Source organism: Vigna unguiculata, chromosome 10 (genome assembly GCF_004118075.2).
Source record: "Vigna unguiculata cultivar IT97K-499-35 chromosome 10, ASM411807v1, whole genome shotgun sequence".
NCBI classification, from domain to species: domain Eukaryota; kingdom Viridiplantae; phylum Streptophyta; class Magnoliopsida; order Fabales; family Fabaceae; genus Vigna; species Vigna unguiculata.
In genome coordinates this window covers 38,478,542-38,493,624 of record NC_040288.1, presented here as the reverse complement: position 1 = coordinate 38,493,624, position 15,083 = coordinate 38,478,542, and the positions used below count along the sequence as shown (strand labels likewise).

At 35.6% G+C, this 15,083-nt stretch overlaps 2 protein-coding genes across 6 annotated transcripts; both read right to left on the bottom strand.

Annotated features, from left to right (window-relative positions):
• Positions 1-1,505: 1,505 nt before the first annotated feature.
• Positions 1,506-3,202, bottom strand: LOC114165039 (protein ELF4-LIKE 4-like). Of its 5 annotated transcripts, none has more exons than XM_028049665.1 (3): positions 2,924-3,201; positions 2,315-2,368; positions 1,506-2,200 (listed from the first exon to the last, which is right to left on the bottom strand). In XM_028049665.1, the coding sequence occupies exon 3, from the start codon at positions 2,163-2,165 to the stop codon at positions 1,821-1,823; it is 345 nt and encodes a 114-aa protein (XP_027905466.1). In that variant the 5' UTR covers positions 2,166-2,200; positions 2,315-2,368; positions 2,924-3,201; the 3' UTR covers positions 1,506-1,820. The 5 variants fall into 5 exon arrangements, with proteins under 5 accessions (XP_027905466.1, XP_027905468.1, XP_027905467.1 ...); XM_028049667.1 differs by lacking the exon at positions 2,924-3,201 and adding an exon at positions 2,864-2,881; XM_028049666.1 differs by lacking the exon at positions 2,924-3,201 and adding an exon at positions 2,453-2,857.
• A 3,620-nt stretch (positions 3,203-6,822) lies between these two features.
• LOC114166982 lies at positions 6,823-14,852 on the bottom strand. Its single transcript, XM_028051871.1, has 8 exons — positions 14,590-14,852; positions 12,056-13,572; positions 10,720-10,908; positions 10,304-10,399; positions 10,055-10,217; positions 9,822-9,951; positions 7,983-9,749; positions 6,823-7,868 (listed from the first exon to the last, which is right to left on the bottom strand). Exons 2-8 carry the CDS (start codon positions 13,452-13,454, stop codon positions 7,440-7,442), a joined length of 4,173 nt encoding a protein of 1,390 aa, XP_027907672.1. The 5' UTR covers positions 13,455-13,572; positions 14,590-14,852; the 3' UTR covers positions 6,823-7,439.
• Between the last annotated feature and the right edge of the window lie 231 nt (positions 14,853-15,083).

Genomic DNA, 15,083 nt, shown 5'->3' with positions numbered 1-15,083 from the left:
AATGAGTTTTAGTTTTCTTTTTCTTTTTTAACAAATACTAATATTATATGAGTATTCGTTCTACGTTTGGACCACACTGCAACTTTGAGTTATTAGACCCTACTTACACAATTATTTTAATTAAAATTATAAAATTATCTTCACAATCTGCTTAACAAAGGTCAATGTTCATATCGACGTAACCATTTATTTGTAATCAAAGAATAATAATAAAAACAATTAAACAATTGAGGTTTTGCTCCTGTTCTATTATCTGCTTAAAAAGTATAATATTCACTTTTTTTTCTTTTTAATTATGTTTCTAACCTTAACTGTTTTACACAATTATTATAAATAAGAAAAAATAACAATAATGAAGGTTATTTAGAAAGTTGAAACTAGTTTTAATACAAACAATAGCATTAATCATTTTTCAATCTGGTTTGGTTTCTTTTGAAGTAGACAAACAAAAGGAAAAAAAAAATGCTCTGCCATTGGTTGTAAGACCTGTCATGTGACATGAGAGATCAATCTGGTACTCCTAACTTTGAATGTCTGGTCTGAGAATGTTTTGGACATTGTGTGAACCAAAGTATAGTTTCATTTTCTACAATTTTATCTGAATATTTATTTGAATAGAAAAAGACAGAGAATGAAAAAAATAATAATCTTTTAACTGTTTCTTTGTCTTTCAAAAACTTGTTAAACTTTAGATGAACATTTGATTGTTGAATACTGTGCATACAAAAAAGTAAGAATGTTTGATTCCATTAACCAAGGATGCTTTAACTATTGCTTGTATTTTAGTCACTAAAGATAATTATGAAATAGAAGAAAAACTGATATACTTGAATCAGAGTGATGATAGAGACTAAGACTAAAGAGAATTAAAATGTTGTTTGAATTACATTAAAGTTCTTTCTTTAACTCTCTGTCATAAAGCTCTTTATCTAAATAAAGATTGTGTGTGGATGGATCCTAGGCTCTCAGCATCAGATGAGCCTCCAAAGGAAGACTTTCGAGTTAATTATTGCTACTTTTTCATGTTTGGTAGAATGCCACATTTGCTTATTTTAGTATTCTTACTGCAACCATTATGTCAAGAACATTATAAGTCCACCCAAAACCCAAAAAAGTGTTCCAATAGAAGAATTCCAATAATATTTCATGTGATTAGGATCAAAGACTAGTCTTAGTCTTGTTTGGTGAACAGAATAGAGTAAACTATCTATGGTGGCCTTCTTTCCACACCACCAAACATCTGAAAAAGTTGTTCATTAATACTATTGAACATGCTCTTGCTTCCCCAGACATGATGAATCTGAGGAGAACAAATGAGCAAATCATTATGAAGTGATAAAAGAGCAGAACATAAAATTTCAGGATTTTAATCTTTGCAGAGTGTGTTTAAAGATCACAATCATCAACATATGATGACATAAATCGAGCAGTAAATTGGTAATTGGATCTCAGGTATCAAATATCAGCAACTCATCAAATGATCAACATGCAGAACAAATGAATAATATTCCAAAATTTAGCACTAAATATCAATATCAGTGAGATCTAAGAAGTTCAAGCTTGGAAACTTGAGTAAATGGTCTTCATTTCACCAAGTTAACAGAGTTACACAAAATCACAATTGTATGTCCTCAAATTGATGCTACTTTCATAGATCAGATGATTAACTAAATCTCTGGCCCTCTAAACATAAACCCAATATGGAAGAAGACTTGGCACAAAAATAACTTCAGAGGATGATGTTACTCAGTTCTACCGAACAAATTCCTTCCAGAATCAGAATAAACTTGTTGATTGCAAGAAAGATCAAATTCAATCAATTAGCTGGATCTAATTCTCTTCTGGTTGACTTTTCCATCAGACTTCAAAGTTCCACTGGAGTCCCCTTCAGAAGAAGCTTCTCTGGATTTGGTAAAGGAGTTAGAAAGATCAGCATAGAGATCAACCACCCTTCTGATATTGCTATTGAGTTCTCTGATCAATCCCACATTTCTACTTAGATTATCAGGCATCTTGGACTCCTGGTTTTGGTTTATCTCATTGATCAGCAACCGGTTCTGATTCAAAATATCTTGAGCTTGCAATAAGCTCTTCTGAAATACCTGTAAAAGTCTGCTATCTACTTGAGCTGAATTGCCTAGCTCTCCAAATACATCACCGTCCATCTCAATTACACCAAGGATTCAGTTAACAAATAACCCTGCAAAAAACAACCATAACAACAAACAATAACAGGTGAATGAAAAGCCAAAACTTAAAACCCTGATCCATACATGAAGAAGAAAAAGAGACAAAAGTGTTTGAGAATTCTTACAAATTTAAAATACAAGAGACAATCAGATAGGAATAGGATGCTTAATCTCCCTGACTGCAGAGGAGAAAAGCAATTTAAAAAGTTGATCCAGTTGGAACAGGAATTTTGGGAAAACACAATGATCAACAACAAGCATACTTTTGGCTATTCATTCCTCTATCTCCTAAGCAAGCAACCAAAATGGAAGGAAGGGTTTGCATAAGATTCCAGAGACCCATCAAAAGACATCATCAAGAAGAAATACTTTTTTCTCTCTCACAGCCCTAAAGCAAGGGACCCTTTTCCTCAAGAAAGAACCTTTTGCTTTTACTGTTACCAATGAAATCAAGATGGTACAGAGGAGGACACAGTGACACACACAACACAACACAACAAAAACAAGCACCTAACTACCCTAGTGGGAATCCCAAAAGCCAAGTCAATACCAATAAGTCTTCTTCCCCTCCCAATAAAATAACACGACCCCATATATGTATATATATAATAGCTTCAGTTGTAGAATTTAAAATAAATTAAATCACACAGAGTTGAAGGATGAATCGAACAGACCCATCAGACCGAGAAGCGAAAAGATGGAAACTTTTGAAGAACCCAGAAATGCGATCTTACCTTGAGAAAGAGGAGCATCCCAGTTGTGGTAAGTGACGTGAAAAGGAGAGGGGAATGTTTGGAATTTTGTTGGGGTTGAGAGGAAAAGAGATATTTTGAGAGGAAAAAGAAAGAATGGAACCTGAAATGATGGAGAAAAAAACAAGGAGAAGAGATGATCGATGATATGATAGCGTTAAAATAAAAACCTCGTTTACATCAACAACAACAACAACCGCAGTGAGTGTGTGTGTGTGTTGTGGGCACAAACTGAACAGCGCAGCACTTACACAAACAAATTTGCTCTTACAAGTTGCCCCACACCGAAGCCTTATGCCAACATCACACATGTAATGTGTCACATGTAACATAACATGTAACATCACATTTACATGCCTTATGCTTCGTGTCTATTAACTGCTGTCTTTTCTTTCCCTTCACAGATTTCTTTTACAGCTATTTCTTTTTATCAAAAATCATACACAGGTGAATAAAAGTATTGGAAGTAAGAAAAAAATATATTTTATTTTTAGTTTTGAGATGAGTTTTTAGTCTAACATAATTGTTTGTTTCATTAATAAGTAAGTTTATTATTAAAAAATAAAAAAAAATGGATTTGATTAAATTACCATTTTAGTTTTATGATGATTAATGATTTATTTAATATTTTTCAAGTTTTGGTGGATTCTCTTGAAGTTAAAGCAACTATTTTTTGTAATTAAATATTTCTTAAATTGTTTTAATCAATTTACTATAATCTAAATTATGATTTATGCTATATTGCAATTTTTTCAACCTAGACATGATGATGAAATAATGATAATGATAATGTTAATAGAGGTAATAGTAATTTCAGATATTTGACGCTAATAATAACAATAATGGAAATGTACTTGATATGATATCATAACAATGTCAATAATAAAAATAAGATAGTAGTAGTAACGATTTTAGTAATTATGGAGGTAAAACCTTGTATAAGGACAAGAAAAATAATAGTCACTAATAACATGGAATTAGTGATAATAATGATTAAAATATTTTTTATCAAAGTAAAAGTCTTTTCATTTAACTAAAAACTAAATTCACAAAAAACTATTTTTTAGAAAATAATGTAAAAGTATTACAAATTGCATTAAAAAATCATTTCAACTTATACGTTTTGATTTTAAAAAAATTCTGAAAACTAAAAACTCGCTTGGAACGAACAATTAATTTTTTTTTAGCAGAGAGAGAGCATAAGTAGTAGGAAAATGAGAGTGAGTGTAAAATTGTTTATAGAAAACAGTGAAAATAATTTAAAATTGACATTGAATTAGAAGTATTCGGAAAATATATTAAAAAAAGAGAAAAAGTTATATTTATTAAGAGTCTTGTTAGCTCATGTCTCTCCGTCACATTATATAAGAAATTAAAATAAATTATTAGAAATTATATAATAAGTTATTAAAAATATAAGAGAGTTATTTTTTATACATCTTCAGTCTCTTACATTTTCCATTCATTAAATTTTGTATAATTATCATTTATTAAACAAAATAACACAAATCTAGCTATTAAATTGCATGTATCTCTGTAAGATTTTCCATATTTGGGCTTTTGGCCTCCTATACTATTTAGGATAGGAAAATTTGGAAACCTTTTTCCAACACCCTTAAATTTCTTTCTACACCTCCTTGTCTTTTAAGTTTCTCATTTTATCCTTTGTTGTTTATATGGGTATTTTGATTGTATAACCCAAAGTATTGCATAATAAGAAAAAATGTAATTGTGCAATACAAAATATAATATCCAAATTTTACAACCCACAAACTTTCCTGATCATTTGAGTCTTTCAAACAAAACTATATAAAGGAATACTTTTAATATTTCTCACTAAAAAGAACACCGTATAAATGCAGAAAGTAAAAACCCTATTTTAAATTTTTAAAATTTAAATTCTATACAATTATTAATTTTATTTATTAATAATAGAAAAAAAAATGAAGTAATTTACTATATTTTTATAATAGCAAATATTTATACTTTTTTCTTTTAAAACATTATAACATATGAGAATATCAATTGACCTAACTATCATTGTTTTCTCTCTTCTTAATCAAACATAACATTTAATTATAATTTTTCCTCCCACCCCTTTTTCTGAGTCCAGATTTTTTATTTGTTTCTTTTGTACCGTTCTCTTTTAAAACATTTAATCAAATATTTCTGGTTTTTTTTAAATACTCTGGGTTGGTATTTTAAATATTTTTTTAATATATTTTAAAATATCAAAATTAGTGGTAATTAATGTATTATAAAGACATAATAGAGAAACAGCACAACAAATCACAACAGAAAATCCAAATCTCCTTTTTCTCACTCCATTGAACCCAAAAGTCTTAAGTAACCTAATCCATACTATTGAGTACCAATAAGCACACTATATATTTAAAACAAAAATAGAAGAATGAAGAAACAATCAACATAAGAAATATGACATTTTTGAAAGTAACCCATTACTTTTTTTCCATTCAACCCATTAGCAATGTATATATGTTTTATGAAAGCAAACTTATCTCTTCTTTCTTTATGGTGTTTGCTTCATCAAACTTTTTTTTATATAGGAGAGATTTTTCATGAAAATAGTATGATTTGATTGTAAAAGAAGATGAGAAAGAGATGAAAGTTGTTGTAGTTGTTGAAGATCCTACTTCAAGAACTTATTTCTTTGCCATATGGAAGCACCTCTCACTCTCATTGTTGCACAGCATTTATAATATTCACCACCAAACAAACCCTATTTCAAGGACCTTAGGTTAGGCTTCACTACCCAAACTCAACCTCATCTATTTAGAGCCACATTATTTTTTCTTAATCCTTTTGTGATTTTAGAAATATTTATTATAAGTTCAATGTGATATATAGAAAAGGTATACACACTTTTCGTTGAATCAATATCATTCATGTTCTTTTATAGAAGTCAAATTATCTATTTTAAGCTGTATAATATTTGTTCTCACTAAATTAGAATCACATATACCTTTACCAAACATACAACATGTCGAATGTCCACGTAAGGATCGAGTTCAATAGTGTCCATTTTAGAAAAATCTCTGATGGAAATAGGATCGTAGAGTGGAAGTAGTCAACATCCGAATGAGGATTCTCATTGATTCAAGATCTTAGACTGCCATGAATAATAATGTTATATTATTATACAGCCAACCTAATGAGATAGATACAGAAACATTAATATTATATTTGAGAACATAGCATGCCTAAAAATCTAACGTTCAAATTCAGAAGTATCCTATAAAAGTTTTAGGTTTGTAAGATTGGAGTTGAAGATAGTGCACGCGCCGTGCCATGTGCCGTCACCTCGTTAACAAATAATAAGGTAGCCGCCAGATAAGGTCACTCCAAACACGTGCCCTTGTCTATACTGTACCAACCATATTTCTGTATTTCATTTGCATCTACTATATGCTAATCTACTTAATTTATTGTATACATACACGGTAGAAATGAGAAAAAAAAAATACTAAATACTATTACCATTGCTACCTTCATCTCTTCATCTTTATTCTTGATTACAAAATATAATGTATATATAATAATAATATGCATAAACAACTAACCAATATGACATGAAATGCTTCTTTAATGCGAAATTCAGTCAAGTCAACTTGGATCTGCGCAATGTCATGTCCAGCAAATAGGGAACCCGTGATATAGATGATTAATAATTGATGCTACTTTCAACTAGGAATTCTCTCTGCAAATTTTTCCTTTCATGGATTAAGCTCCTTTTTTTCCTCAAGGGAAAATCCATCAAGTGCTCCTTTGATTTAGAAAAGTAAGGCATTATCAGCATATGAACAGTAACAAATGCTGTCGTTGGTATGACGTATCTCAAGTAACTATCTCAACACAGAAGATTTCAACAAAATAAATAAATTAATAAATAAATGATAGAAGTTTTCATACAAGCAGATTTCAGTGTATAGGAAAGTAACATAAGAAGATGGGTAACCCCTATATTTGCTTTCTTCTTTGGAAGTGAAACACTTGAGCTTGTCATGAAATTGATGAAACACAAACAATTTGCTAAAAAATGTTGTGAACCCATCTATGTACAAAGTCAGTAGTTGACAGCAAACTGCGTCCTTAGATCCCTAAAATCATGTTTTTTCCTGTCATTCTGATACAAAATTGAGTATTCCCCCGCTTTCCAGCAGGTTATCTCCAATCCATTCACTCCATAAATAAGGGCTGGCAGCAAATCTCTGCAGTCTTCTCCCCACAAATCCCATCATCCCAGTTATTGTGCCCAAATTTCGTCAGAACCAACACAAGCATCTGTCCAACTCATCCATCCATTGCATGCACCTCCCTCTTCCAAGCCTGAGAATCTTGTGGCTCATACAGCTTTGCCGAAAGCCCCAATATCACGGCCGAGACAAGCTTTTGACTGTGGGAGATCACAGTATGAGGAAATCAAACAGCCCACAAATCTCCACGTGATGCAGAAGAAGAATCTGCAGACAAGGAATGGTTATACGTCTCTCTTTCCCATGGGTCCAGATGAGTTCTGCTTCTTCTGTATACCATACTGCCAAGTATCTCTTGTTTTGTCACCCCCGTGATCAAAATCATCTACGGAATTCTCCATTGAAAACCGTGAATGGCGATGGTTCCCGTTTCTGGAGCCAATTGGAGCACCCATATTCTCGTCATCTTCAGATGGTGCTCCCGACCTGGAATCCATCATATGCATATCCATTGCTCTATATCTTGGTCCAGCTGATCTCATGCCCCTCATATTTGAAGGCTTACCGGGCAATGATGTGTAAACAGGTCCCTTCGACACCAGGAAGTCTTTAGGAAGAGAGTCCATGTCCATATAGCAATTTCGAGATTTAGCATCATTAATCAATGCAGCCCAATCTTCAGATTGCACCAGAGCATTCGCATTTCCCATGACCTGTAATGGTAGCAAACTATCAATAATATTATCAACTATTACAAGTTTATTTTCTAATTAATACATAAATAAATTTGTCACCGATGAATGAATGCTTTAGAATGATTTTCATACCCAAAGGGCCCTCCTTGCACGTGTAAGGGCAACATTCATCCGACGAATATCTGCAACAAAGCCAACACCGTGACTAGATGCACGGACACAGGACATTATAATGACATCTCGTTCTTGACCTTGGAAAGCATCTACTGTATTGATATATAGATCCTTCCCTTCTTCTGAATTTAAGACTTCGTCAAACTCACGCTGGAGGCATTTCAATTGCAGCTTATATGGAGTAATTATGCCAACAGTAATTTTTCCTAGACCCAAAGACTTGACTGTTTTCTGAACATGCTCATACAATCTGAGACAAAATTGTGCTTCATGTATGTTTTGATAAGAGACTGATCCACCTCTGTGAGACTCGCGCCCATGTCTGATATCATAGAATATATAAGGTTTAAGTAAAGGGTCCTTGTAGTATGGCTCGTCAGGAAGTTTAGCCACACTTTCACTATCGGTAAGCCGCCCTTGATAGAAGTACCTAGAAGGGAAATCCCGAATATGAGGGTGCATTCTATACTGCACGGACAACAACATTGTCGGGCAACCTGCTTGTTGGAACCTTTCAAAAAGACTCCTACTGTACATCAATGTTCCAGCAGCCTTGCTTATAACTGTAGCAGGAAGCTGCTGAGGATCTCCAACAAGAACACACCGAGCTGCACCGAGAGAGAGGGGAGGCAGAATTGCCACCTCACTGGCTTGGGCTGCCTCATCAATGACCACCATATCAAAACCATGGGAAAGGCGAGAAAACAACTTCCGGCCACTGCTAGAAACTGTAGTAAAAACAATCTCTGCTTCATTTGCAAAACTGGCCTCTAAACTAGCACGGGCTTCTTCCAAATTAAATCCACTACCAGGTCGAAACCTACTTTCAAGAAGAGCTAGGCGAGACATCTCAACCAGAACCTTGTCCCGGTTTTCAACCACAGCAGCAAGGCTTTGTAGCAAAGCATCTCGATTCTGATCTCGGGCCATGAGAAGGTCAGGATCAACACCAACAGATCCTTGGGAACGAACAGCAGCGGCAGCAGCATTAAGATCTCTGTGGAGACAATGCAACTGCTGAGTCAACTGTGCCTCACGATTCTTTAACTGGTGCATCCATCCCATAATTTCTTCCCGACTCTTGATTAAAAGCTGTTCAGTTCTGCGCTCAACAGAAACTGCTTGTGCAGCACGTGTCTGAGAATCAACCCCTACTCGAGCCACATCTGGTCGATAAACTTTCATCTCCCCATCAATAAATCCACGATCCAGAACACGAGCAAGAAGCTCATCAGTGGCAGCATTAGATGGAGCACAGACTAACATTCTAGGTTTTGGGACCAGTTTAGGTAAGGTTCGCAAGAGATTCTGGTCCATGTTTTGAAGAACTTCATCGATAGATCCAGTGGGTACATGATCTGAATTAATCTCATTGACTTGCTTGTAGCTCTCAGGGGCCACATGCTTTAGTAAAGAGGTGTAGTAGTGCTGATACTGAACAAGGTGAATGACATTCAACATTCCCCACACTGTATGTGTTTTTCCTGTTCCTGGAGGTCCTTGAACGAGGGTAAATGGCCAAGGTTCTTGCCTTTTTGTTGATCCACTACTTGTGCCAGCAGCTGTGTGCGTAGCAGCCCATTGGATTGCTGCCAACTGGGGTTCATTGAAGGTCCTACGTAGATACTCAACAAAGTTCTGTGTGAAGCATTCAGGCATGGCTGGGGTCTGTTGCTCATATTTAGGGAAGTGTTCGGGACTAGGCTGAAGGATTGCAGTTTGCATCTGGAAAGTAAAAATAGTTAGAATTGAAATCCCACAACACTACTTCATATTATGATAGGTTTCAGCATTTACCTGCAAATTTAGTCGACGAAATGCATGTAGGGCAACATACTCCCTTTGTGTGGTAGCAAGAGAACCAAGAACGGTGAGGTACCATATGCTTCCACTTTGAAGCTTTCTTATGATATGGTCATCGTCAACCCTACAGGAAAGAACAATTACATTTGAGATCAATATTGGAACCAAATAAGTGCACAGCAACACAGTCAAGGAACCTCAATGGGAAAATTCTAATGAACACTTGCCTGCTGGGATCATAAGAGTCTCCAACATAGTAATGAAGAATAGCACCAGGAGGATCACGGGTATCAATAGGTATGTGCCGCCTAACCGTGCCGACCACTCGTCCAGTGACTTCTGATTCCCCATCATCCTGAGCTACAGATGAATTGTTCTGCTTGGATCTAACTGCTTGCATAATGAAACTATTAACATGATTGAACTACAAAAAAATTTAGAACTGATTATCATGTACTAGATATTTGGCAACAAACCTGATCCAGGCCTGGGGGATGAAAGAATTGCAACATCACCCTCCTTAAATGACCACTTGAACTCATGTACAGGAAGAACTTTCACATCATACCACCCTAAAAAGAGATTCAGATAAATTAAACCCACAGATTAAAAAAACAAAAGCAATAAGAAGCAGCAAAGGAAGGGACTACATATTTGTTTGTTGAAGTTGCAAGGATAAAGCATGAAGCACGGTTAGTTAGGGTCCAAACAAAATTACAAGCAGGGAAAGAGAAAATTAAATTCCATGAACTAAGGAGACAGTTTCTATTATTCAGATGGAGCATTTAAAATAATGCAATAAGTATCAGTTCACAGCAATGAAATTGCTTCGCACAAGGAATAAAATATATATCTAACACAAAACAAGCACCTAAAGGTACAAGACATATACCTCTTTCCCTCGACTCATTCGCCTTCACTCGCACCATAATATGAGTATCCCTTGACACTGTTTCTGTTGACTCTTCCCAAGTACTGTAAAGTTGAGCACGGCATTCCTCAAAAAGCAAAGGCTCAAATACTCTAACATACTCTTCCACTGATTCAAACCGTCCAGGGACACACTGAAGCTCAGTATCCTCTGAATGACAGGATCTTCAAATTAGTTACCAACAATAATAAAAAAAATAACAAAAAATTCAAAAGGAACCAAAGGATATATCTGCATTAACACAGAAAAATGACAAATGAAGATCAATCCATTTACTAGAAGCAAATGCATTAGAGCTTAAATGAGCAAGTACATACTACAACATAAAGCCTTAACCTACAAATAATAGGAACCAGCTATATGAAACTATGATTGATACATGTTTTTGCATTTGTTTGCTCTTGTGATCATAATATTACACCGAGAAAACTCTTCCAGAAGTTCTATTACATAAAGAAAAACAGAACGTGAAAATAAAATGTCAGACTAAAGTCAATTTGTTCAGCAGGTTTGCCATATTTCCACCCACAATAGCCATAGACCCTAATATCCATGAAATGACATTCTAATAAATAAACCTGTGTTTGAATGGAAAGATAACAATTTCTAATTAAGAACATGTGAGGAGTTCTTATCTACAGTATGTATATTTTGTAGGATAACACTAACAATATAACAGTTGACGAACTTTGTTTTGAAAATGGTCAAATAATTGTTACTGTCCCTTGTAAGAAATCTAAAACCATGGGTGACAAATTGAGACAACATGATTTTGCATTTAAAACCAATTCATACAATCCAAATCACAGAAAACAAAGCAAACAATCCAAATCACAGAAAACAAAACAAACACTCTAACACACTGGATAAAATCAGCAAGTAACGAAGAGAAAATAGAACAATGGGCAGATAATAGTCAAAATACTAAATTGAAGTAAAGCTCCAAGTTTCCCTTCCACCGGTTATCTTTCATTCTCTCTGAAGAAAGAAGACAACTTGAGAACCATAACACAAAAGAGGCATATGATGGCAACTGGATTACATAAAGAATTCATGTAAACCAGAGGAAGCTATCAAATCAATATCAAATTTCATTCCAAAAACAACTGTCATCACCTTTGCATATCTCTCCAGTGTTATGAATCTCACAGTGTGATAACTGGAGGAAGGGAGCAACAAGATGAGAAATCAGAAACCACACGAGTGCAAAGAATAAAATGAAACAAATCTAAAGAGACCAAAAAGCTTAACAATAATAGTATATCTGCACTATGGTCATAATAAAATTACTTGATACCTGGGTGATGCCAAAACTTTTCACTGGTCACCTCCCGTATAAGGCGTTCAACAGATGTGTCCTGGGACTGGTTGCTGATAGGAGTCTGCTTCTTGATAGAAAGATGCTTCTTGTTTCCTAATTTAACATCATTGGAACTTTGACCACTCAATCCCAACTTCCTATTAGAATGAATAGTGTTTTTCTGCTGCCTTGAATCTGTCAATTGTTTCCATGAACCCTGTCTTGGAATGGGTGGTAAATTGGCCTCTGCAGGAGGCTCTGTTTCACTGTTTAACCTCCTGGATCTAACAAGTGGTCCTGTAGTATCGCCATTAGAATCAGATTTAGGTTCATGTGCATCAGCATGGTTGCCACCTTCACCAGAAGTAGTCTCAGTGAGCTTCTGATCCTTAGCAATTCCAACACGCTCAACTTGTGCAGGAATAGTGCGGACTTCCTTTATTGTACGACTTACAACAGATGACGAGAAATTCTGCCTTCTAGGGGTTGAGGTTTTAATAGGACCTGCTTGCTTAACATCCTCTAAGTTAAGAAACATTGTCTGTCTATTACGTTTCTTTCCCAACATTTCCTCTTTCCGTTGGTCAATCTTCCTCTTCCCTGGATTATTTGCACACCTAAGTGCGTGACTTGCTTCAATACCTTTCACTTCTTTTTGCTTGGGAACTAAAGTGGGTTCCTCCAGTGCATCTGTAGAGGTTTCACTTTTTATATTGCTTTCTGAATTTGGAATACTATTGCTTTTCTGCTCACTCGAATTTGATTCTAGACCTATAGAAGTATGACTACCCTTTTCATCATTTATACTATCAGAACTTTTAAGATTTCTAGGCTTACAGTCAGAAGCAACCACAACACCCCCATCCACCATTCCAGATGTTGCTACCTCTTCTGAAGCTTGACTTCGCTGTGCCAAATTATTCCCTACATTTGCATTAGCATTACTACCTCCATTTGAATTAGCATTATTACCTCCATTAGCATTAGCAAAGACGTCCTCATCAGACCATTCCCCTTCTTCCCTCTCAATAGGTTGGGCATTTGCTGAACTTTGTATCCGTGAATCTATAACCTTCACATCTTCATCTTTACTTGACTTTGAGGAAACCTTTGTGTCCTGATCTCCTGCTTTCTTCAATTCAGCATCTGGTTCAGGCACACCAGTGAATTTAGGCCGAACAAAAGGTTGAAATCCAGAGACAGATGAGGCATGTGAAAAAGCATGATTATTTATTATTCCTTGGGCTGCAGTTGATGTTGCAAATAAATCAGAAGCATGGGGATTTGTCGAGGGGAGTGTCTTTTGGGGCTGGATGCAGACAATACCATCTCTATCATCATTATCCTCTGCAGGCGGTTCATTGAGATCAAATAATGGCCTTCCTCGAGAACCCATCTCATATGCATAAGTATACAAACTAAACTCGGAATATATTGTTGAACAGAAAGGTTGCTTTTATTTTTTTTAAGAGACAATACCCATGACATGCCCACAATGAGAACAGACAGTGCACCTGCAAATCGAAAGGTACAAAGGGCTGTAAGGCTCGAGGTACGAATTCTTACCTCAAAGTGTAAGGTAACAAGCAGCAGAGTTTACAGAACAAGTAAAAGCACATACAACCTAGATGCAGTATAGCAGAAGACAATCACAAGAATCTATATCTGTCAACTAACCCAAACCAAAACAAACAATTGTACGAACACATAGAATGAAATCCACAATTTACCAATCTTTACAGGTAGTGACGACTTGTGTACAAGTATAGGTTGATCACAATATGTCTATAATTGATGATGAAACTAAAACAAACAAATGATCCAAAAGGAACACATCAGAGTCAGATATTTCCAATAGCAAATCAAAACCTAACACCAGAAACAACTTCAAAGGAAAACCTAACACTAAGAACACCCCAAAAGCCAATCTACAATAAACCATCCAATGTTCATCAACACCAATCCACCTATCAACAGAACTCCTTTCAAGAATCAAATGACAATGGTCAAATCAGACACGGCCCAGCAAAATACAAACACAAAAAACAGTCCTGAACTCACACCACACCAGATCAAAAGACCACTAATTTGTCATCCCAAAACCTAAATCAAAACTGAACGTGGAACCACAAAAACTCCATCCACTCCATCCACCGAGTGACCTAATCATCATATCTAGGGTTTCAATAACCAAAGCCAAGTTAGTACCTCCACCAACGCCCCATCCACCAAGATTCCAGATTCCCACACACCCGTTCACCAAGATCTTATCCTCACATACACCCCACGTTCAGAGATCAAACCAGTTGCCCTCCATTCTCCCAATCACAAACCATCAAACCAAATAATGCACAAATCAAAAGAAACAGTCAACCCTGATTTCCTCATTCACTATCATAATCATTTACTGATTCTCTCTACCCTCCCAGATTTTCACCACTGAAATTATCAACAACCCACCCCACCTCTATTTTTTTAAATATTAAAAAATAGAAAATTAAATTAATTAGTCCTGGAGAGAGATAATTTACCTCTTCTCACTCCGCACAGAAGGGGGCGATTTAAGAGAGAGACCGATGTAGAGAGAGATAGAAGAGGCTCGCTCTATAGGTGCAATTTAGAGAGAGAAAGTAGAAAGAGAAAGACAAAGAGAATGCAATTTGATGAGGGAAAGAGAGGGTGTGGTGACGGGTTTTTATAGGAAAACATGGATCCCATATCGCCGGCCGGAGTTTCCACCGGTCACCGTTAAGTAATTACCGTCCAAGGACATTTTCGCCATTTAATTTTTTTTACAAAGGGGCAAAATCGTAAACTCGCTGCCGCCAGGGGTAACTCGGTATTTTCCGCTTTTGTAGCGAGTATAAATCATAGATATACCTAAGCGTGACCAAACGAAACTGATTCAAAATCCTCACCCACGGTTCTGGACGGCGGCGAGTGGAACCCACGCGAAACGGAACGCGTGGAAAATTATGGTCCGTTAGTTTTTCCAATTAATTTATTAATAACAATTAAAATCCTA

Bases quoted from the DNA above. Each gene is read 5' to 3' on its own strand.
- LOC114165039 (XM_028049668.1), bottom strand. From the start codon at position 2,165: ATGGACGGTGATGTATTTGGAGAGCTAGGCAATTCAGCTCAAGTAGAT.
- LOC114166982 (XM_028051871.1), bottom strand. From the start codon at position 13,454: ATGGGTTCTCGAGGAAGGCCATTATTTGATCTCAATGAACCGCCTGCA. The intron at 10,400-10,719 runs GTATATGTCTTG...ATCTCTTTTTAG, and splicing joins GAATGAGTCGAGGGAAAGAG to GGTGGTATGATGTGAAAGTT. The intron at 9,750-9,821 runs GTAAATGCTGAA...TTTACTTTCCAG, and splicing joins TTCGTCGACTAAATTTGCAG to ATGCAAACTGCAATCCTTCA.